The 23,994-nt window shown below is 38.3% G+C and overlaps 1 protein-coding gene across 2 annotated transcripts in view; it reads right to left on the bottom strand.

Moving 5' to 3' along the window:
• The window catches only part of COPG2 (COPI coat complex subunit gamma 2), a 129,746-nt gene that overhangs the window by 95,629 nt on the left and 10,123 nt on the right, over positions 1-23,994 (bottom strand). For both annotated transcript variants that reach the window (XM_060305306.1, XM_060305307.1), the window contains 4 exons: positions 19,398-19,477; positions 3,028-3,103; positions 1,242-1,334; positions 178-264 (listed from right to left, as the gene is read on the bottom strand). In XM_060305306.1, the coding sequence (XP_060161289.1) occupies positions 178-264; positions 1,242-1,334; positions 3,028-3,103; positions 19,398-19,477 (336 nt within the window). The remainder of the gene's footprint in view (positions 1-177; positions 265-1,241; positions 1,335-3,027; positions 3,104-19,397; positions 19,478-23,994) is intronic.

Below are 23,994 nucleotides of genomic sequence, written 5' to 3'. Positions count from 1 at the left end.
AATCATAATTAGTGGGATACTCACTTGGGAATATGCACTAATATATACTTAATATTATGCTGCTTAATATTAGCCTTTAGCTAATACTCATCTGGGGAATCAATAAACTGCCCCTAAAATGTAGGGCTAAAGAAAGATGATCTGGAGACATAAGCTAAGGTGATTCAATGACAGTACCTGGACCATAATATTATCACTTGAAGCAGCTTCTTGGGCTTCATTGACCCAGCGCTTAACCACATCATAGCTTATCTTCATCATGTGCTAAATACAGAAAAAATTGAGAACAGATCATGCATAGTCACTAAAAGTTTAGAAACATGAGTTAGTTTTCTTGGAAAATTATTAACAGACATTTCCAGAACAAGAGAAACAATGTTATAGCTTTTATAAGTCTATTTCAAGTCTCTGAGACAACTAATAAACCTGAAACACTTTCTCCAAGACCCCTTTGCAAAGGTGAGCATATGTTTGTGGGCTGGGAAAGGTGTATAAAGGGAAGTAATGAGAGGGGAAGGACGGGGAGGGAATGGATAATTAATAGGATGGTACTTAAATAATGTTAACATTATAGGTTTTACTTCCAGGAAACTCACCTGGAAGAAAAAACAGAGTACCATAAAAAAGTAAAGTACCTGCTGTAAAACTTGACCAATTATATTCCAGAACCAGCAACTCTCGTGATTCAGATGATCTAATCCATTCACACATTAGTAACCAATTTTAATCAAATACAATGTGATAGGCTGTCATGAATAAATTTTGTTTTGATAAAAAAGAGAAAGAAAAGATATTACTAAAACAAACAGCACTTCCTGGGAGGAAATTTAGTAATGGGACAGTAGACTTTGGACTGAAGGACACTGCAGACACAGGGCACCAACAAAAGCAGAGGACAAAGAGACAAGAGGTAGAAGGGCAGGTCATAAAGGAAGATTTAAAGAAAGAGATTAGCTCAGTTTCTTTCCTGATCCCCATCCCACCCTAACACACTATCTGTATTATATATACAACATAGCTTTCTGATTACCAAAACCTTTCAAACATATAAAAATTTCATGTTTTTATAACTGCCCATTTTAATGCTCAATGTTCCTCTTTCAGGTAAAGCATTATTGTATAAAGTAACAGAAATGTATACATATTTTTAAATATTTCATTTGCGAGAGAATCATACTGATACTTTGTTTTTGCAACTAGAAACTGTACCATGCATGAGAACCAGTTACTTGTTCACTTACTAAGGAAGATACCAATGCTGAACTGGATACACTGGAGACTTTATCCACAATGGCCTGTTTCATGTATCTTTCAATGGCCTGCAACATTGTTCCCTGAGAACATTCATAAAGAAAAAGCAGTTGAAGCAGAACATTTTCATCCAAAACTACCACTTCAAAATAATTTACAAAAACAAGTCACATATTTGTCTCTGTGCAAATATTTAGAATGCATTAAAAGGCTTATCATATAATAATCAGATCCCAGAGGGCAAAACCCAGACAACCAAGTGGCAGCTTCAAGAAGGAACATTTGGGGGCTTCCCTGGTGGTGCAGTGGTGGAGAGTCCATCTGCCGATGCACGGGACACGGGTTCGTGCCCTCCGGGAAGATCCCACATGCCGTGGAGTGGCTGGGCCCATGACCCATGACCACTGAGCCTGTGCTCCACAACGGGAGAGGCCACAACAGTGAGAGGCCCGTGTACCGCAAAAAAAAAAAAAAGAAAAAAGAAAAAAAGAAGGAACATTTGTAAGGAAGAGGAATAACTGTTCCACAATGAAATAAACTATCTCAAAGTGAAGAATCCCAGTTCGGAAGAAATACACAAGTAGAGGCTGAACCTATCAGGGATATTATAAAAGAAATTCCTAAATGGGGATGCTTTTAAAGTCCTGAAGATACCTCTACGTGTAGGGCACGTATTTTATATGGATCCCAGAGAGTCCTATAAATCAACTGTAATCTCTGATTATTTTAGATTCATAAGAAATTAAATGCGCAATATGCTATTATACTGAGTCCTCAATAGGAAATCCTCTGAAAATAAAGTTCTTTTTAATTTATCTGGAAGAAAGCTTAGCACTGGGAAGGTGGTGGCAGGTAAGTAAGGATGCATAAATACACCAAGATCGATACTTAGATGAAGAGTCTTAGCTAGCCCTGGAATGGTCAAGTCTTATGGTATCAATTTAATGCTAAAAGCAAAAGCAACCACAATAAAGTAACTGAGCATTGAAAAATACTAAACCATTTCTATTATTCCTCCTAGGATCCAGATTTACCACTTAACCCTGCTCAACCTTTGAAATTTGAGAAGATTGCAAGCATATACATAAAATACACCCGATCATGAATATAGCTGAAATATTATTCAATTTGCTTGGCAATGCCCAGCATGTCCTTCATTTTAACCTTTCCTTCTCAGAGTTCCAAGAAAGGGACAGCCTAACATACTCTATAACCTCATCCCTCCCAATACAACAGACTAAGTCAAGGTTAAACACCTGATTTGGACCCAGGTAGATAACAAGCCACTGGCTGGCTGATGGCTAATCAGATCTTTTCTCTTAAATACTTAAATGAGAGGGCTTGAGCCTGGTAAATGATGGATGATAATAGTAAATATCTGAGAATCTTGCTGCTGAGTTCCTTAGAGCTGCCCTATTTCTTGTTCTGGTTGTAAGCTTTACCTCAAATTCTGAGAGATTTGTATTTTGTAAGAAAGATTTTTTTTTTTTTAAAGCTAAATTCGAATGGGTTTTTGTCTCCTGCAAGCAATGTGCCCTGACTATGACAAAAGTCCATGAGGGTAAATATAGAGAGAAATAGAATAATCTAAATAAACAAAAGGAAAAAACAATCTAAAAGAAAAAAAAACCTAGAGCCACAAAAGCCTTTCTGGTGGTCATGTTTCTCTTCTGCTGATGATTCACAAAGTCAGACAGGGAATCCTACTAAATTTACATGGCCACCTGCAGATAAACATAGGTCCCCTTTGACACCTCAGTAAAACAAAGAACTTACATCAGTGATTCTGCAGAGAGCCCTGATGGCTGGGCCTCGGTACACATCTTCCTTTCCAGTCATGTCCTTAGTCAGACTGAGAAAAATCAAATTGGTTACCATAAGATTAAAGTTTTCTCTTTTGTGGAGTCCACCCCTCGCTAATTCCACTTGTCCCCATAATTATCTTAATACAACTACTGATTAAACAAGTATTTATTGAGTGTCTTCCTTGGATAAATATAAAAACTACTGGGTAGAAGACTATTTTAAATCTTAAGAATACAGCAGTTGGTGGGAATGTAAACTGATACAGTCACTATGGAGAACAGTATGAAGGTTCCTTAAAAAACTAAAAATAGAACTACCATATGACCCAGCAATCCCACTACTGGGCATGTGCCCTGAGAAAACAACAATTCAAAAAGAGACATGTACCACAATGTTCACTGCAGCACTATTTACAATAGCCAGGACATGGAAGCAACCTAAGGGTCCACAGACAGATGAATGGACAAAGAAGGTGTGGCACATATATACAATGGAATATTACTCAGCCATGAAAAGAAACAAAATTGAGTTACTTGTAGTGAGGTGGATGGACCTAGAGTCTGTCATACAGAATGAAGCAAGTCAGAAAAACAAATACGGTATGGTATCACATATATATGGAATCTAAAAAAAAAATTAAAAAATTGGTACTGATGAACTTAGTGGCAGGACAGGAATAAAGATGCAGACATAGAGAATGGACTTGAGGACATGGGGTGGGGGAAGGGTAAGCTGCGACGAAGTGAGAGAGTAGCACGGACATATATACACTACCAAACGTAAAATAGAGAGCTAGTGGGAAGGAGCCACATAGCACAGGGAAATCAGCTAGGTGCTTTGTGACCACCTAGAGGGGTGGGATAGGGAGGGTGGGAGGGAGGCAGATATGGGGATATATGTATACATACAGCTGATTCACTTTGTTACACAGCAGAAACTAACACAACATTGTAAAGCAATTATACTCCAATAAAGATGTAAAAAAAAAAAGAATACGGCAGTGAGCAAAACAAAGTCTTTGCCTTCATGGAGCTTACATTCCAGTGGGAAAGAGATATTAATCACATAAACTAAATATAAAAATAATTTTAGATACTGATTACTGGCATAAAAAGCAGACGATTATATAGAGAGCCTCAGGCTGAAATCCCTCCAAATCCCAAAAACTCATCAGACTTAAAAATAACTCTTTAAAAGAAACTGACTAAAACGATTACTTCATGAGGTCTCGCTCTCACAGGAATGGCTTTCTAAAATAATTGTCAATGGTTTCAGACCTTTCTGTGGAGCTGCAAAAACAGGCAGAGGAGTGTGGACTGAGCTACAAAATTTCATGGCCATAATTTTAAAAGGTTTTTAACCTTTAGATTATTCACTCTTTTACCCTTCCTTCTCTTGTCCTCTGTGCATTTATACTACCCTCAAACTGACTATCCACCTCCCCCCTCACTCAACTTCCCTCACATAATCCAAAACAGCCTCCAACTCCAACTCACTCCATTAGGGCACCAAGAGGAGAAAGTTGTGAATAACTGACAGTCCTTCAATTTTGTTCATTTTTCAATTATTAGGTAGAGTATTTCACTCATATAACAATCCATTTTCAAAGTATTCAGAAAGGTATAAAATATAAAGTCTAAGTCTCTCCTCACCCACCCTAGCCTGTAGTGCCACTCAACTGGAGACAGTCATTGTGAACAGTTGCTTAAAGTTTTCTTAAGAAAGTTCTTAAAATATATGCAACCACAGAGACTTTTTAAAATGCATGCCAATGGATCGCCACTCTTCCGGTACCTTCAATCTTACTTAGTAATATAACTTGAAAATCTTTCCTTATAGGCAGATGTTTTAAAATTTTAGATACTTATATATATTAAAATGTCTAAATAGTATATCTAAAATATATTTTTAATGGTAGCACAGATTTCCATTGTTTGGGGATAAATAATTTATCAACCAGTCTTTTTCACAAATATTTGCATTTTTCCAATTAGATTGAAAAACTGAGGCTTGGCAGGTTTGGTTCCTGAGTCCTCTCTCCTTGGCTTGCTGATGGCACGGAAGTAGCCATAGTAATGCATAAACAAAAAGGCATGGCTACGTTCCAATAAAACTTTATTTACAAAATGAGGCAACAGTTTTGGCCATGGGCCATAGTTTGCCAACCCCTGCTCTGTACTTCTGTTTAGCTTGGGCTGCCCTGACAGCAAAGGCTTACATACAGATAGTTTATTTGGGAGTGTGTTCTGAGGGAGAAGTAAAAGATAAGGAAGTAAACAAAGGAGGAGGGAAAGTCAACCCAAAGAAGTTTTCTCTAGTGTGTCACTGCCACAAACAACTGGTTATTTAATGACCAATCTTCTGAGGACCTTAATGAAATACATCTCAGAAACCACACATTCAAGGGATGAAAAGGAAAGAATTTATCCACTAGCTCTTAGCCCCTGGTAGAGATTTCACCCCGGAGTGTTAACTCCCCATTCTCTTAACATTCACATGTTAACTCACACATGTGAGTTCAGTGAGTGTGCAAGAAATTGCAGGGCAGGAAGCAAAACGCACAGGACATGCTTGAAGTGAGGCACTATCGATGCTAGTGAGCTGGACCCTACATGGCAATGTTGACCACAGCCACAGCTGGAACCAAAGATGAGGCTGAGGAAACGGGAGGTTGCTCAAAAGTGGCACCCAATACAGCCCATCATTTGCACCCCTCACATTTGAAGATGTCTTCCATTGAATCTAATCTATCACTGAGTCTTCAAGATGGTAACCATCCACTATTTCTACAAGAGACTGGAAGATGAGTAGAACATGGTACAACCCATACTGCTACAACACATTTCAAAGCCATAATTGATATTCATCATCTCCTTCCTATAACCACCCATTCTTTATTTCCCTCACTCTTGGCCAGCACTTCATCTCATCTTGGTTATATGTCTGGTAGGTGACTCAAACCTTGATCCCAAGGGATCTGAGCCTTTGTTGGATTTACCCTGGTTGGACCATTGGTTGTTCCCTAGTCCCGAGTCAACATTTTCCCATGCGTGAATGCACAAAAATATACTCAAGTGAATACCTTGAATTCTAGATACAGTCCTGTCACCTTTATATAGAAACAACCCTAGATCCTGATAGGGATCAAGGTCAGTTACCTCTACAAGTAAAGCAGCTCCTTTCATTACCTGCTGGTCTACTAGCATGAAGAACACAAAGTGACCCAATAGGAGTCATCATTTCAAGTGTGCAAACTGGCTCACTTCCTGCCGCACGGTTGCTCTGACTCTGCAGTGTGGGATGCCTTAGGTTGCCAACCTGTTACTCAGACATGTAGAATCCAGAAGTGTGGGATGTTTCTGCGCTGGAGACAATCCACAACCCACGGGAACCAGGAGTCAATGGGTTAAATGCTTCCCCCTTTTCACCCCTTGAAAACATTGTCCCCTGGGAACCGGGACCTCTAATCCACATTCGGGGTGAGAATGGGAAGCATAAATTCTACAAGTGAGTCACTGGGAGTGAGGGTTAGAGGAGCCAGTCCTACTTCCACCTCTTGATTTCTGGACCTGCCTATTTTATTTCTTGGTGACAGTACCATACACTGGCAATCGATTCAATGGATATATGGCATCTTGGAGGAGAATTCCCCAACCTCACAGAGTCCTTCCTCCAACCTACTACCTCAGCTGAGCATTCAATAGGCCATCTTATCATAGCATCAGGCTGTCTGCTCCTAGGTGAAGCACAATATAATAAAACTACTCATCTCCCTCCCAGTCACGAGCCCACTATCACTCCGCTTTTGCCATAAAATGAATGGCAATGTCACATAGGATACCATGACAATAAATTAAGAATAATTGTTTATACCACAACTTGGCCCTACTGCAAACCCCTGGTTTATTCTATCTATATTTTATGGTGTTTGGGTCATGCAATTTAAAAAAATTATGTAGTCAAATTTATCAATCCTTTCTATTACCTTTGGATTTTAGTCATAATTACGAAACTTTTCCCTACACCAAGGTTAAAGAAGAATATACTCATGTTTTCTTCTAGTACTTGTATGGTTTCATTTTTTAAAATTTATACTCCTTATCTTTTTAGAGTTTACTCATGTATATGATGTGAAATACAGATCTAATTTTATCTTTTTCTAAGTGGCTACTCAGTTGTCCCAGAAACATGTATTAAAAAGTACATGCTGGGGCTTCCCTGGTGGTACAGTGGTTGGGAGTCCGCCTGCTGATGCGGGGGACGCGGGTTCGTGCCCTGGTCCGGGAGGGTCCCACATGCCGCGGAGCAGCTGGGCCCGTGGGCCGTGGCTGCTGGGCCTGTGTGTCCGGAGCCTGTGCTCCACGGTGGGAGGGGCCCGCAGTGGTGAGAGGCCCGCATACCGCAAAAAAAAAAAAAAAGTACATGCTTACCCCAGTGATTAGAGATGCCACCTTTGTCATATACTAAGTTTGCATGTGTCCTTGGGTCTAATTCTGTACTTTCCATTTGTATCAGAGAATTCTGAAAAATGTACATCAGCACGGCCGAGCTGACACTTTACACAGTCATCACACAATTTTACTCCACTGGTCTCTTTGTCTATTCACGTGTCAGTACCACACTGTTGTAACTGTACAGGCCTTAGTATTTCACTGACTGGTAGAGCTAGTCCTTCCTCACGGTTTTCCCTTTTTCAGTTATTTCCTGGCTATTCTTTTTTTTTTTTTTTTGGGGGGGGGTGCGCAGAAGTGAAGGCCACAACCCTAAGATCCAGGAACAGAGTGCCTGCCTAAGACAGCCTTAATTAGAACAACAAAGAACAGCCTCCCATTCCTACCAGCCCACTGTACTGAGGGATAAGTAAGTAACCTGCAAGAGAACAACCCTCTCTGAGGGGCTGGGGGAAGAAAATACCAAAAGCTGAGGGCAATCATTGAAAAAGAAAAACAACTCTGTCACACCAGCCCTCAACCTAAACATAGGGTATCACTAGAGGAATTTGAAGCCAAGCTTGGGGAGCACTGCGTGTTACAAGAGCAACAAGAAACCAAACCCAGTCCAAGCTCTGGTAAGCTGTAAGCTCTGGTCTCTCTTTAGGTTTTGAGCCAGTTGGTTACTCTGAGATATCAGTGTCAGCACTCTAAAGGATTCAGATAAATTGCTGAACTTGCTATTTGTTCAGCCCCCTTTTCATGGAAACATTGGACATAATGCTCTTTCCAAATCTCTATACCCCAAAAGCCTCCATTTAACTTTTGCTTCATTTCACCTGGGTTAATATCTAGAAGTGAACGAACTGGATCCTATGGTAGGTTCATGTTTAACTTTTTAAGAAACTGCAAAAATGTTTTCTAACATGATTTCACCACTTTACATTCCTACCAGAGATCCAATTCCTCCTCATCCTTAGTAATATTTGCTAAAGTCAGTCTATTTAATTTTTAGTCAATTGAAAGATGTATAGTGGTATCTCATTGTGGTTTTAAACTGAATTTCCCTAATGACTAAGAAGGTTGAACATCTTTTCATTTGCTTTATTTGCCATGTATATGTCTTCTTTAGTGGTGTCTATTCACAGATTTTACACGTTTTTTTATTGTATTGTTTTCTCATTATTGAATTTTGAAAGCTCTTTATATGCCCTAGATACTAGTCCTTTATTATATATAATTTATAAGTATTTTCTTCCACCCTGTGTTTTGTCTTTTTGTTTTCTTTATGGATCAAGCTTTTGACGTTGTATCTCAAAAATCTTTGCTTAATTCAAGGTCACAAGGATTTTTCCATATGTTTTCTTTTAGAGGTTTTGTAGCTTTAGGTTTTATATTTAGGTCTATAGACCTTAGAAGAAAAAAAAAAAGGCTACAGATTAAATCTTTAAGCTTTTTCATGTCTGAAATTGCTTTTATGCCAACTGTTTCTGACAGCTATTTTTGCTGGACACAGAATTCTGGGCTAACAATTGTGCTTTTTGTTTTCTTTCAGTATTACAAAGATGTAGTATCATTTCCCTTCAGCCTAAAACACTTCATTTAATATTTCCTTCAGAGTAGGTCTATTGGTGACAAATACTCTTGATTTACCTTCATCTGAGGAGTCTTAACTTCACTTTCACTCCTGAAAGATATTTTTTGTGGATACAGAATACTGGGTTGTCATTTCCTTTTGCTTCAGCACTTAAAACGACAGTGTTCCACCATCTTCCGAAATGTGTTTTCTGATGAGAAATCCACAGTATTTTTTCAAAATATTTATTTATTTATTTGGTTGCACCAGGTCTTAGTTGTGGCAGGTGGACTCCTTAGTTGCAGCATGTGGGCTCCTTCGTTGCGGCTCCAGGGCTCCTTCAGTTGAGGCTCGCCGGCTCCTTAGTTGCAGTACGTGGGCTCCTTAGTTGCAGCAGGTGGGCTCCTTAGTTGCAGCTAGCCAGCTCTTTAGTTGCAGCACACAGGCTCCTTAGTTGTGGCATGCAAACTCTAAGCTGCAGCACGCGTGTGGGATCTAGTTCCCCGACCAGGGATCAAACCCAGGCCCCCTGCATTGGGAGCGTGGAGTCTTATCCACTGTGCCACCAGGGAAGTCCTCCCACAGTATTTTAAACTGAAGTTTCCTTATATGTAATGAGTCATTTTTCTCAAACTGCTTTCAAGGGTTATACTTTATCTTTGGTTTTCAGCAGTTTCCTTATGATCTGGGTGTGGATTCCTTTGAGTTTATCTTGCATATGCTTCACTGAGCTTCTTGAATCTGTAAAGTTATGTCTTTCCCCAAATTTGGAAGTTTTCAGCTATAATTTCTTCAAAAATTTTCTGCACCAATCCCTCTCTCCTCTTCTTCAGGGACTCCAATGACATGAATGTAAGACCCTTTGATACAGTCCCATAGGTCAGTGGGGCTGTTTATTTTTGTTTTCCATCTTTTTTCTCTTTATTCTTAATTGGAATTATTTCTACTGAATTACTTTCAAGTTCACTGACGCTTTCCTCTGACATCTCTATCCTACTATTGAGCCCAGCCAATGAATTTTTTATTTTGCATGTTGTACTTTGTAATTTCTAAAATTTTCAGTTGGTTCTTTTCTATATATATAGTTCTCTGCTGAGAATTTCTACTCTTCTATTCATTTCAAGAGTGTTCACCTTTATGGAGCATGGTCGTACTAGCTGCTTTCAAGTCTTTAATAATCCCAACATCTAGATAATAACCGGGTTGGCATCTATTGATTATCTTTTCCCTTGAGAATGGGTCAGACTTTCCTGGTTGACTCATTTTGGATTGTATCTGGAGATTCTGAATACTATGTCATGAGACTCTGAGTCCTGTTAAAAGCCTCTGAGGAATGCTGACTTTCGTTTTACCAAGCACTCAGGCAGTTTCAGATCGCAAGTTCTGTGTGGCCTTCTGTGCATGTCATTTCTCCCACACTCTCTGGCTCTCAAGGACTCCTTTTCCCAGTTCTTCTCACCAGAAATATGAGATTCTCTCAGAGTTTTAGCTCCCTATGCTACTGCACAATTCTTTGGAAGCGAGCCCTCAAGAAAAAGAGATAAAAGAAGGAAGGAAAAAAAGAATACAGTTGACCCATGAACAATGCAGGGGTTAGGGGTGCCAACCCTCCACGCAGTCGAAAATCTGAATATAACTTATATTCAGCTCTCCCTATACGTGGTTCCTCAGGATCCGTGTGTAAGTGGACCTGCACAGCTCAAAACTTCTGTTGCAAGGGTCAACTGTAATGTGGATTTCCCCCCACTCTTCACATGCCAGGGGCCCATTTTCTCAGAGACAGGTCTTATCTCAGGGTTTCAGGTGTCTGAAATACTGCTGTCACGTCATAGTAGTGTTCCACAACTAGGGCTGGCCTCAAGGCAGGACCAGAAAGTAAACAAAAAAACAATAACAAACAAACAAGGATTCTCCCCCATGCTCTCCAGCTTGCAGGGGTCTTTTCTTTAACTTGTGCTCAGGCTAGAGAGATGGGCTTCTGCCTTTGTTGACTCCTCCCACTGTACAGTTCTCCCATTAGCCTGCTCTTGGGTCAAATGTGGGGTATAAAGAGGAAAAATAAACATGAAACTCACTGTTACCACACTGGTTATTCATTAATTACTGTTTTCTCTCCTCAAATTCACTGTTATTATTCAGTTTTCAAAGGCCTCGGGTAGTCACTTTCTGTACTTTTGTCTACAGGTTTTTGTTGTGATCATTGGGAGACACGGCCTGCCTCTTACTCCATCTTGGCTAGAATCAAAAGTCCCCTGATTTTCTCTTTTACTCACTGGTGTTCATTTCATTAGGCTTTGGAGAAAGGAGTTTTATGACTTGGCATCGTTTTCATGATTTTCTCTCAAAATTTTTCCACAATTTCATTTTAAAAGAGAATTAAGTATGAATCCAAATAAATCAGGGCAGTCTGCTTGTCGACTGGGCAGGAAAGAGGCAGGAAAGAGGCAGGACACAGAAAGGTTTCTCAACTCCCATTAAACCCACAGTGATGGTTAATTTTCTGTGTCAACTTCACCGAGTTAAGGGATGCCCAGATAACTGGTCAAACACTATTTCTGGATGTGTCTATGAGTGCGCTTCCAGAAGACTGGCATTTGAATCAGTAAGCTGAATAAAGAAGATCACCCTCACCAATAGGAATGGGCATCACGCAATCAGTTAGGAGCCTGAATAGAATAAAAAGGCAGAGGAAGGGAGTATTTGCTCTCTGCTTGGTCTGGGACATCCATCTTCTCCTGCCCTGGGAAATTAGGACTCCTGGTTCCCAGGCCTTCAGGTCTGGTCTGGAACTATACCACCGGCTTTGCTGGGTCTCCAGTTTACACAGAGCAGATTATGAGGCTTAGCCTCCATAACTGCGTGAGCCAATCCTTCATAATAAATCTCTTTCTATATACCTATATATATCCTATTAGTTCTGTTGTCTGGAGAAACCCAACTAATACACCCATATTTCTCCACTTCTTCATATGTGTGAGTGCTGTCTTGAGAAAGACAAATAATCCTTATGATTTCAGCCCCCTTAACTGAAGTGAGAAAATGGATTATCCTGTGCTTAATTCATGAAACAAACTTTTAATGTGTGTCTAATACATGCAAGGCACTTTTCTAAGAATTAATGTTACAAAGTCATATATGATATAATTTTTGCTCTCAAGGAACTAACAGTACAGAGGGTAGAAAAACATGTAAACAAATCATTACAGCACAATGTACTAAACACTAGAATAGAGGTTAAAACAAAGTGTTATAAGAACAGCAGAAGAGACAATGACTAACCTGTCAAGAACAGGAAAGTCAATACGTAAAATGATGTTTGAGCATTGTGGAAAAGGAAATAGGGTAAATGCAGGCACAGGGAGAAACATGTACAGTGATACAGAGTATCAAATAGCATGATGAGTTTGGGAAATGGCAAAAGCATTGATGTGAACCCCAGGGAATGCTGATATTTAGGGTGACAGGCAGAATAAGACAGCCACTTCTGTGGAAGAATAAAATGGAATAATCAGAGATGGGAGGAAATTCAGGACTATGGTTCTGAAAGCCAAAGACGGTAGAACTTCAGGGAGTTTTTAACCATATTAAAACTAAGAGAGAGGTCAATTAAAATACAGACTGAAAAATCAGCTTTGGGATTTTGCAATTAAGAGATTACTGGAAATCTTTGAGAGAGAAGTTTCACTACAGTGGTGGCTAAGTCAGATTAGAATAGTATCTCATTTCCTTTCTTGCCCTACACCAAGTCCTGGCAGACATAACGTCAGGGACAGCAGCACCATTCAAATAGAAAAGTTGTTTCAGGCTTGAATGTTTCTTACCAAGTCTGTGGATGGTCTTAGCTTCTTAGTTCCCTCAGGAAGCTAAGTATTATCGTCCCCCTGCCCAAATCCTCACATTATTCCCACAATTGATATCAAAACTGCCTGCCAGACAGCCGTTTCTACAGCCCCTTTATTTCTTCCTAAACCATGGCCTATGAACGTTCTTTTGATTTTCTGAGACTAGGGATGTAACTAATCACATACTGAAACCCATTCCCCCATGCTACTCCCCATGTGAGTGATGGGTCATTCCTCAGGACTCATTTCCAGAATTCTAAGCAATCTTCAGATGCAGCTTTTCACTGGTGAGTCTCATCAGACAGGGGTAGAACAGTATAACCAGATTGTCAATATACTTGACCATCCTTAAGCCACTAACTAAATCTCTTCATGTTTTTCTTTTTGTTAACTGAGTTGTAATTTATATACAATAAAAATGCCAGCTTAAGTGTTCAATTAGATGGCAATTGTGATCACTCATATAACCTTTACCCAAAATAAAATACTGGACACTTCCATCACCTCAGAAAGTTCCCTCATGACCACTTTCAGTCAGTCTCCTCCAACCTACCAGACTTCTGGTTTCTGTCACCACAAGTGAGTTTTGACTGGTCTTAGAATTTATATAAATAGAATCATCCAGCATGTGTTTTCTTTTGCTCCAGCATATTATTTTAGGAATGTATCTGTGTTGTTGCTTGAAACAGCAATTTGTTCCTTTTTATTGCTGAGTATTGATCCACTGTATTAATATAACACAGTTGGTTTAACCATTCTCCTGTTGATGAACTTTTGGGTTGTTTCTGGTTTAGGGCTACCACAAAGCTGCTATGAAATTCTTATACAGTCTTTTTTGCAGCCAAAGATTTTCATTTTCTTGGGTAAATACTTAGCAGTGGAATTACTGGCCACAGGGTAGGTATATATTTAACTTTATAAGAAACTGACAAACTTTTTCTGTGGTGGTTGTATCATTCATTCTACATTCCCACCTACAATGTAGGAAAGCTTCAAATGTTCCATACACCAAGTTCCATACTTGGTATTGGAGCAGGCTTGTTGATTTGGGTACTGTCAGGCTTTTCTATTTTAACCATTTTAGTGAGTATGAAAAGGTATCTCACTGAGGTTTCAATCTTCATTTCCTTGATGACTAATAATATTGAGAACACTTCCATGTGCTTATTGGCTATCTGTATATACTCTTTTGTGAAGTGTCTGCCTTTAGGTTTTCTCAATATCCATGATTTCTTACCAAGCTAACACAATTGTCTATGTATGTAGAATGGTCATCTAATATATTAGTTTTCTATTCCTGCTATAACAAATGACCACAATTAGTGGCTTAAAACAACAAAAATGTATTTATTATCTTACAGTTAGTTCTATGGGCTAGAATTCCAACTTAGGTCTCACTGGGCTAAAATCATCGTGTCAGCAGGGCTGCATCCATCTCATATGCAAGATAATATTCACCCTATCCCAAGATCCCCCCCAAATCAACACATTATAGCATCAACTCAAAGTCCAAAATCTCAGGACTTCCCTGGCAGTCCAGTGGTTAAGACTCCATCTTCCAATGCAGGGGGCACAGGTTCAATCCCTGGTTGGGGAGCTAAGATCCCACGTGCCATGCGGTACAGTCAAAAAAAAAAAAAAAAAAAAAACTCCAAAATCTCACCCAACTCAAAAGTCCCAATCTTATCATCAAAAATCATCTAAATCAGGGATGGGTGAGATTGGGTATAATTTATCCTGAGGCAAAATTCCTCTCCATGCATGGACATGTGAAACTAAAAAACAAGTTCCCTGCTCTGAAAAACAAAGATGGGACTGCCATAGGATAACACATACAGACGTTCCTGTTCAAAAAGAGAAAATGGAAGGATAAAAAAGTTACTGTTCCCAAGCAATTCTGAAATCCAGCCAGGCAAACTGGAAGCGGTTTCAAGTCGTGGCAGAATTCACTATGGTTCTCAGCTCTACATTATGGGCCTCCGCCCTCTGAGCCATCCTTCCTTTTTATAAAGGGCAGCTTGTGTTTAAAGCTGAGGAGTCTTATCAGCCTGTCTCCTGCCTGTAGAATTTTGGGGCTCTGATAGCCTTCTTTCACTTCACCTCTCTGTTCCTTTCAGTCCAAGCTGGCAGTGTTTCTGCTGGTATAAGATTCTCACGAGCCTTGTGGGACTACCATATACGTACAGAGACTCCACTACACAAGAGGCTCCTCCACAGATCTTGCCTAGATAATCCCATCTCTATTTTTGGCTTCTGCTTAGATGCTGAGGGAATCTATGAGTCACACCCTTCATCTCTCAGTGTTTTGTGTGAGTGAATACGCTGACCTTTAAATCTTTCTGAGGTTTCAGGAAAAGGCTGTAGAGTAACTCTGATTTTTTCTCTAGAGAAGGCTTTCCCAACACACATCTCTTGATTTTAGCATCCTTTGCCATTTTGGTAGGCTGACAATTTCCAAAATCAACAACTCCTGGTTTATTTTTGTTTTGTTTTTGAGATGTAATTGACATACAACATTATATTAGTTTCAGGTGTACAACATAACGATTTGGTATTTATCAAGATCTCCTGGTTCATGTTTAACAGGTCTCTCCTCAATTTATTACCCTACTCTCAAATTTTACTACAAGTGGCAAAAAGAAACCAAGCCACACCTCAACATTCTGCTTGGAAATCTCAGTTAAATATCCAAATTCATTGCTTACAAGCCCTGCTTTCCACCTAACTGCAGGATACAATGCCACTAAGCTTTCTGCCACAATATAACAAGGATCCCCTTCCCTCCAGTTTCTAATACCTTCCTCATTTTCTTCTCAGCCCTCACCAGCAACACCTTTAATGTCCATATTTCTATCAACAGTCTGTTCACAATGCTGTATGATAAATGTTTTCTCTATCCTGCTCCTCACTTCCAAGTCTAGCAGAGTCATTAACGCCCATATTTCTACCAGTTTGTTCAAGGCAGTGTAGGCTTTTTCTATCATGTTCCCCAAAACTCCTCCAGCACCTGCTCACTGCCCAATTACAAAGCCACTTCCACATATTTAGGTATTTGTTACAGCAGCACCCCACTTCCAGGTACCAAAGTCTCTATTAGGTTTTTGTTCTAGTTTTGAGATGTAAGTGACATATAACATTGTGTAACTGTACGGTATACAATGTATTGATTTGATACACTTAAATACTGCAAAAATCTGTTAGTTTTCTATTGCTGCTGTAACAAATTACCACAGACTTAGAGGCTTAAGACAACATTCATTTATTTACCTTACAGTTCTGTAAGGTGAGGTCCAACACAGGTCTCACTGGGCTAAAATCAAGGTGTCAGCAGCATGGCATTCCTTTCTGGAGGCTGTAGGAGTAAATCCATTTCCTTGCCTTTTCCAGCTTCCAGACATCACCCATATTCCTTGGCTTATGGCTCCCTTCCACCATCTCCAAATCCAGCAACAACAGTGCATCCCTCTGAACCGGCTTCCATCATCACATCTCTTTACTGACGCTTTTCTTCTGCCTCCCTCTTCTACTTTTAAGGACCCTTATCCTTATATTGGGCCCACCTGGATAATCCAGGATACTCTCCTTATCTGCTGATTAGCAACTTTAATTCCCCTTTGCCATGTAATGTAACATATTCACAGGTTCTAGGAATTAGGACAGGGATATCTTGGGGGTGGAGGGGGCATTATTCTGCCTACTACATCTACTAATTACTTAAAAGGAACGAGAAGCAAACCATGATTCAAAGCGGCCTAACAGGACTCAGATGGAAGTATTAACAGCTAAACAAAGGAACGAAACACCCTCAATCAACAGTTGATTAATCTATTTTTAATTTTTCCAATATTTAGTGAATCTAGCAATCTAAGTGAAGATTTTTTTGTTTTGTATTTGTGCCACACACTGTTAGCTGACTAATCCGATACCCATTTTTAATCCCCTCCCTTCTCCCAAGCCTGCCCCTTGGGCTATAAAAGCTATATACTCACTTTCCTGGCCTCCTAAGGTTAGTCATAACACAGTTGTGCCAAATAAAATCTAAAAATTGCCTTGGGAAAAGCTTTTGCATACCTGATAAAAGGGGCAGACAGCACTGGCTCTCTCTGGCCCCCTTCTCAGTACCCCTCCCACCTTGAATGGTGCACTGCCAGTAATTCAGGCATCTTATTTTGCAATAATGTGAGGACGTCCCAAAGAATTTAAGAGACACCAGCCCTGACACTATTGAACTACTGAACCAACACCAGCTACTCTGTGCTTATTTTGTTTGTTACTATTTAATTCTGGCTTTGTGTTATTTTCAGCTGAAAGCTTTACTAATATTATGAAACTACATTCAACACAACTGCTGGTTAAACGTAAGTACCCTCCTCCAAAACTTATTTTCTTGTACAAATACCAGATTCACTTGAATGAGTTATAATTAGTAACTATTAACTACAACTATATATTAATAACTGTTAGTAACTATTTTCTAAATAACATTTGTTATATATCTTAGGACTCTGAATTATACATACTCATTCTAGGACATTTGGAAATTATCAAAAGTTTAAAGAAAATAAATAGCCACAATTCCAAACACCCAGAGATAACTTACTGGTAATATATCAGTGTATATCCAATCATATATTTTTATATGCATACTTAGAATATTTTTAAAAGAGACTACAGGGAATACACAGACTTGAATCCAACTTTCATTTAGCACTTTATTGAAGACTTTTCCATATCATTAAAGATGTCTCAAAAATATATTCAAAAAATTAAAATATTTCATAATATGACTAAAACATGATTAATTAGATCATTTTTAACAATGTCAGACATTCAAGTTGTTTTTTCCTTTTTGCTAGTGTAAACAGTGTTGCAATAAGCATCATTGTATATAAATATTTCTGTGCTATCTCTGATTGTTTTCTGTGGATAATTCCATAGATGTGGAATTACTGGATCAAAGGGATAAACCCTTTCAAACATTCAACAAATGCTGCCACGCTGCTTTCTAAAAAGACTGAATCAATTTATTATTCTACCTCCTGTATACAAGAATATCAATATCCCTTACAAGTACTGACTGCCTTTTTTCTTTTTTGCCAATTTGACTGGCAAAATATTATAATTTTTCAAAATTTATAAAGAACTCATAAACTCAATAGCAAAAAAAACAAACAATCTGATTGAAAATGGGCAGATGTGAACAGACATTTTTCCAAAGAAGACATACAGATGGCCAACAAGTACATGAGAAGATGCTCTACATCATTAATCAGCAGGAAAATGTAAATCAAAATCACAATGAGCTATCACCTCACACCTGTTAGAATGGCTACTATCAAAAAGATAGAAGCAGCAAGTGTTGTTTAGGACATGAAGAAAAGGGAACCCTCTGCACTGTTGGTGGGAATGTAAATTGGTACAGCCACTATGGAAAACAGTATGGAGGTTCCTCAAAATATTAAAATAGAACTACCATGTGATCCAGCAATTCCATTTCTGGGTATTTATCTGAAGAAAACATTAATTCAAAAAGATATATGCACTCCCATGTTCACTGCAGCATTATTTACATTAGCCAAGATATGGAAACAACCTAAGTGTCCATCAACAGATGAATGGATAAAGAAATTGGGGTACATATATGCATTGGAATATTATTCGGCCATTAAAAAAGAATGAAATCTTGACATTTGTGACAACATGTACGGACCTTGAGAGTATTATGCTAAGTGAAATAAGTCGGACAGAGAGAGACAAATACCATATGATCTCTTTTATATGTGGAATCTAAATAAATAAATAAATACATAAAACCAGGCTCATAGATACAGAGATACAGAGATCAGACTAGTGGTTTCCCAGAGGCAGGGACTGGGGGAGTGGGAGAAATGGGGGAGCTGTTTTGGGGTTTGTTTTTTTTTAAGTTTAAATAAATTGAATTTAAAAAGCACAAAAAACAAAACAAAAAAATATTGTAACTCATTGTTGAATTTTTAATTACATTTTTTGGTTACTAGTGAGAATGACTATTTAAAGATATTTAGATCCTTTATATTGATTATTTTATGAAGTATCACTTGGAGTTTTTTGAAGTATAAGAGTTCTTTATATATTATAGATGTTAGCCTTTTGATGTACTTGTTATATTTTTTCATAAATCAACTATACTCTAATATAAAATAAATTTTTTTAATAAATATTTTATTTCAATGTATCATTTACTTTTTAGTTTTGTTTATATATTTTTATGACATTTTAAAATGTAATCAAATCTATTAGTATTATCCTTTGTGACTTCTTTCTCAGCTTTATTAAACAGAGATGGTTTTCACATGACAACCACATTTTAGAAAAGAATGCTTTAAGACATTATGTTCTTTTCAATTCCTACTGGCTTTCTTACAGTCAAAAAGTAAAATTAACAGAAAGAGAACAACAAATACTCCACTAAATATGTAAGTATCACATCGTAGGTTTTAACTATTCACATACCTGCTTGTCACAATTATGACATCCTCAGAGATGGTAGCCATTTCTTTGATAGTAAGGTAGCACATTCTTCTCAATGTTTGCTGAAAAATTATTTATAAAAGGCAAAAGGTTATTCATAAGGAAATGGTTTTTTAAACTGTTTGAAGTGAGGGCCCTAAGTCAATATATTTAGAAAGCTATTCTTAAAAAGATTCTCGGGCTTCCCTGGTGGCGCAGAGGTTGAGAGTCTGCCTGCCGATGCAGGGGACACGGGTTCGTGCCCCAGTCCAGGAAGATCCCACATGCCACGGAGCTGCTAGGCCCGTGAGCCACGGCCGCTGAGCCTGCGCGTCCGGAGCCTGTGCTCTGCAACAGGAGAGGTCACAACAGTGAGAGGCCCGTGTACCGCAAAAAAAAAAAAAAAAGGCCTGGATGAGAAAATATTCAAAATTCTAGTATTTCCTAAACACAAGTAATTGATGCACTAACAGTAGAAGACACCTAGATGAAAATTCAAAAATTCAGTTAATTACATGGATCTTTATACAGAAGGACCCAAACTGTGACTGTGACAATGTGAGTCCAAAGACAGGTTTTTCAAAGTGCTAAAGGCTTGTCCTAGAAAATGTATTTTTTAAATTCTTTAAAAATATATACAGAGAGACATGCAGACTCTGTGTTTTCCTCAGTTCAGCATATTTTTTCTTAAGGTATTTGTGGTTGTACAACTACTATTTTCAATTATCAAGATTTCTAGATGGATACCTGGATCCAAAAGAAGTGTTAAACAAATTTTCGCCCACCCTTTCTCCTCACCTGGATCTCTGATTTTATTCATAAACACTCATACTCAATGCTCAAAGCCTTGGTTCCTCTAGCCTGTCTAGCCTCATTCTCTACCAAGTAACTTCATATTTCTTATAAGTAGTGAAAGTCAAATACATCAGACCCAGCTCCAGAGTCCAAGCTGTACAAAGGATCTGTTGGAGACTACTGAGCCCATTAAGGAACAGGCAGAACAGAGTGAGGATTCTCATGGTGATTAAACACAGAAAAAAATCACCCCAGAATGAGAAAGGCAGCATGGGGGCAGATAATGAGGCATATCACATCCATATGAAGCTACTATGAGAAGAAAGCAAAAAAAATGACAATCAAAACTTCAGAGCAGAAGAAAATTTACACTCCCCCCCCCAAGCAAAAATCTACCATGAAGCAGAATAAAACTGGAGATCCAAAAAAATTTAGCTAAAGCACAAAAAATGGAGGCTCAACACTGTTAGTCACTGGGGAAATACAAATTAAAACCACATTTCATATACCACCTCACACCCACCAAATTGGCTAAAATTAAAGAGTGACAATGTAGTGTTGACAAAGATGTGTTTTTAACAACTATACTGCCTAAACAAATACACAGAAATGCTGAATAAAACAGGAACAAAAAAATTTTAATACACAGCCAAGGGAAAATGAAGGGAAATTCACAGGTGCCCAAAATGGAAAAACACACAACTCATAGCCACAGAAGTGTAAGCCCAGGGTCTTGCATAGGATAAAATATCTAAAGTCTACAAAAGATGGGATTCTAGAAGGTATATTCTTCAGGCACAGGGAAAATTATTCTAGATAATAACTCAGAAATACAGTAAGGAATGAAGAGTAAAAAAAAAAAGAAAGCGGTAAACACTAACAAGACAGAATGGTATTGGCGTAAGAATGGACAAATTTATCAATGGACAGAAAAGACAACCCAGAAATATACCCACATACATACAGTAAACTGATCTTTGACAAAGGAGCAAAGGCAATACAAAGGAGTAAAGATAGTCTCCTCAACAAATGGTGCCAGAACAACTGGATATCCGCATGCCAAAAAGATGAATCTAGACGCAGACCTTACACTCTTCACAAAAATTAACTCAAAATCGACCACAGACCTAACTGTAAAATGCAAAACTATAAAACTCTTAGAAGAAAACCTAGATGATGTTGAGTATGGTGATGACTTTTTAGATACAACGCCAAAGGCATCATCCATGAAACAAATAATTGATAAGTCAGCCTTTATTACAATTAAAAACTTCTGCTCTGCAAAAGACAATGTCAAGAGGATGAGAAGATAACACAGACTGGGAAAAATATTTACAGAACACATAACTGAGAAAGGACTGTTATCCAAAATACACCCCAAACCCCCCAAAAAACAGAAAAACCTCTTAAAAGTCAAAAATAAGAAAAACAACCTAATTTTAAAATGGGCCAAAGACCTTAACAGATACCTCACTTAAGAAGAAAAACAGAAGGCAAATAAGTATATGAGAAGATGCTCCTCATTATATGTCATCAGGGGAAGGCAAATTAAAACAGCAAGATAGGGCTTCCCTGGTGACACAGTGGTTGAGAGTCCGCCTGCCGATGCAGGGGACACGGGTTCGTGCCCCGGTCCGGGAAGATCCCACATGCCGTGGAGCGGCTAGGCCCGTGAGCCATGGCCGCTGAGCCTTGCGTCCGGAGCCTGTGCTCCGCAACGGGAGAGGCCACAACAGTGAGAGGCCCGTGTACCGCAAAAAAAAAAAAAGAAGACAAATAATCTGAATAGCAGCATATCTATTTCCTTTTAAAGTAGTTAATTATCAAAAACCTTCCTACAATGAAGATGGTTTCAATAGTGAACTCCATCAAACATTTTAGGAAAAATTAATAATGATTCTAGAAAAACTCTTCCAGAGAGCAGAGGAAGAACCACTTCTCAATTCATTTTATGAAGCCAACATTACCCAAATACAAAACCCAAGAAAAAACTATACATAAATATATTTCATGACCACAGACTCAAAATCCATAACAAATTTTAACAAACAGAAAACAAAGATTTTATATTTGCCAGGAAAATAAATGCATCTCACCATATTAATATACTAAAAAAGGAAAACCACAACAATTCAATGGATATAGAAAAGACATTTGACCAAATTCAATACCCATTTATGGAAAAAAAAAATCTCCCAGCAAACTAGGAACAGAAAGGAAATTCCTCAACCTGATAAAGGTCACTTATGAAAAACTTGGAGCCAGCATCACATTTAATGGTGAAAGATTAAATACCTTTCCTCTAAGATCAGGAACAAAGCAAGGATGTCCTCTACCATCACTTCTATTCACACTATACAATAGTGCAAGAAGACAAAAAGGTAAGATAAACAAATAAAAAGCATACAGGGCTTCCCTGGTGGCACAGTGGTTGAGAGTCCGCCTGCCGCTGCAGGGGACACGGGTTCGTGCCCTGGTCCGGGAGGATCCCACATGCCACGGAGCGGCTGGGCCCGTGAGCCATGGTCGCTGAGCCTGCGTGTCCGGAGCCTGTGCTCCGCAATGGGAGAGGCCACAACAGTGAGAGGCCCGTGTACCGGAAAAAAAAAAAAAGCATACAGACTGAAAAAAGTAAATCCTAAGGAATCTCCCAAAATACTCCTAGAAGTAATAAATAAATTTAACAAGATCACAGGAAACAGGTCAATATACAAAAATCAATTTAATCTCTATAGACTACCTACAAACAATACAAATGCAATAGTATAAAAAATGTTAACTGCTTCAGGGATAAAGTTCACAAAATATGTATAAGACTTTTATGCTGAAAGCTACAATACTGCTGACAGAAATTAGAGACCTGAATAAAGGGAAATATATACCATGTCTATGGAGTAGAAAACTCAATAATGTTATAATGTCAATTCTCCTCAAATTGATCTCTTTGTTTTAAATTTTCTTGTAGTTGAACATATTGATCTTTAGAGTCAATGCAATCACCATCAACATTCCAGCAGGCCTTTTTAATAGAAATGAACAGGTTGATTCTAAAATGCATAGAGGAATGCAAAGAACTTAGAAGAGCCAAAACAACTTTGAAAAGGAAAAAAATAATAATAAAATAGGAAAACATGCACGACCTGATTTAAAACTTACTATAAAGCTACAGTAATCAAGACAGTGTGATACTGGAATAAGAATAGATATATATATCAATGAAAATAATAGAATGTTCCAATGTGCCATTGTAACGCAATCATCATTATTTCTTCCTCCTCCTCCTCCCTCCATATTGGTATGCAATTATTCCAGTAGAATTTGATGAGAAAAGAAAGGAGGAGGAAAAGGAGGGGGTGGTGGAGGAAGAGGAAGGAGATGAAAAGAAATTCAACCCTCACTTTATATCATGTACAAAAATTAACTCAAAATGATCATAAAGCAATTTAAGACACAAAAACTACAAAATGCCTAGGGAAAAAGCATAGGAGAAAATCTCTATGACCTTGGGTTAGGCAAAGATTTCTATAATACACATCAAAAACACAATCCATAACAGGAAAAAAAACCATGATAAACTGGACTTCATCAAAACTTAAAACTTCTGCTCTGTTAAAGACTAAGAAAGTGAAAAAACAAGACACAGACTAGGAGAAAATATTTGGGAAACATCTGATAAACAACTTCTATCCAGAATACATTAAGATCTTCAAAACTCAATAATAAGGAAATATACAACAAATTATTAAAATTGTGCAAAAGATATGAACAGATCCTTCATCTTGGAAGATATATAGAAGGCAACAAA

The sequence above is a fragment of the Globicephala melas genome, chromosome 9, assembly GCF_963455315.2.
Source record: "Globicephala melas chromosome 9, mGloMel1.2, whole genome shotgun sequence".
NCBI lineage: Eukaryota > Metazoa > Chordata > Mammalia > Artiodactyla > Delphinidae > Globicephala > Globicephala melas.
The sequence above is the reverse complement of the archived record's forward strand: the minus strand, read 5'-3'. Positions and strand labels throughout refer to the sequence as shown.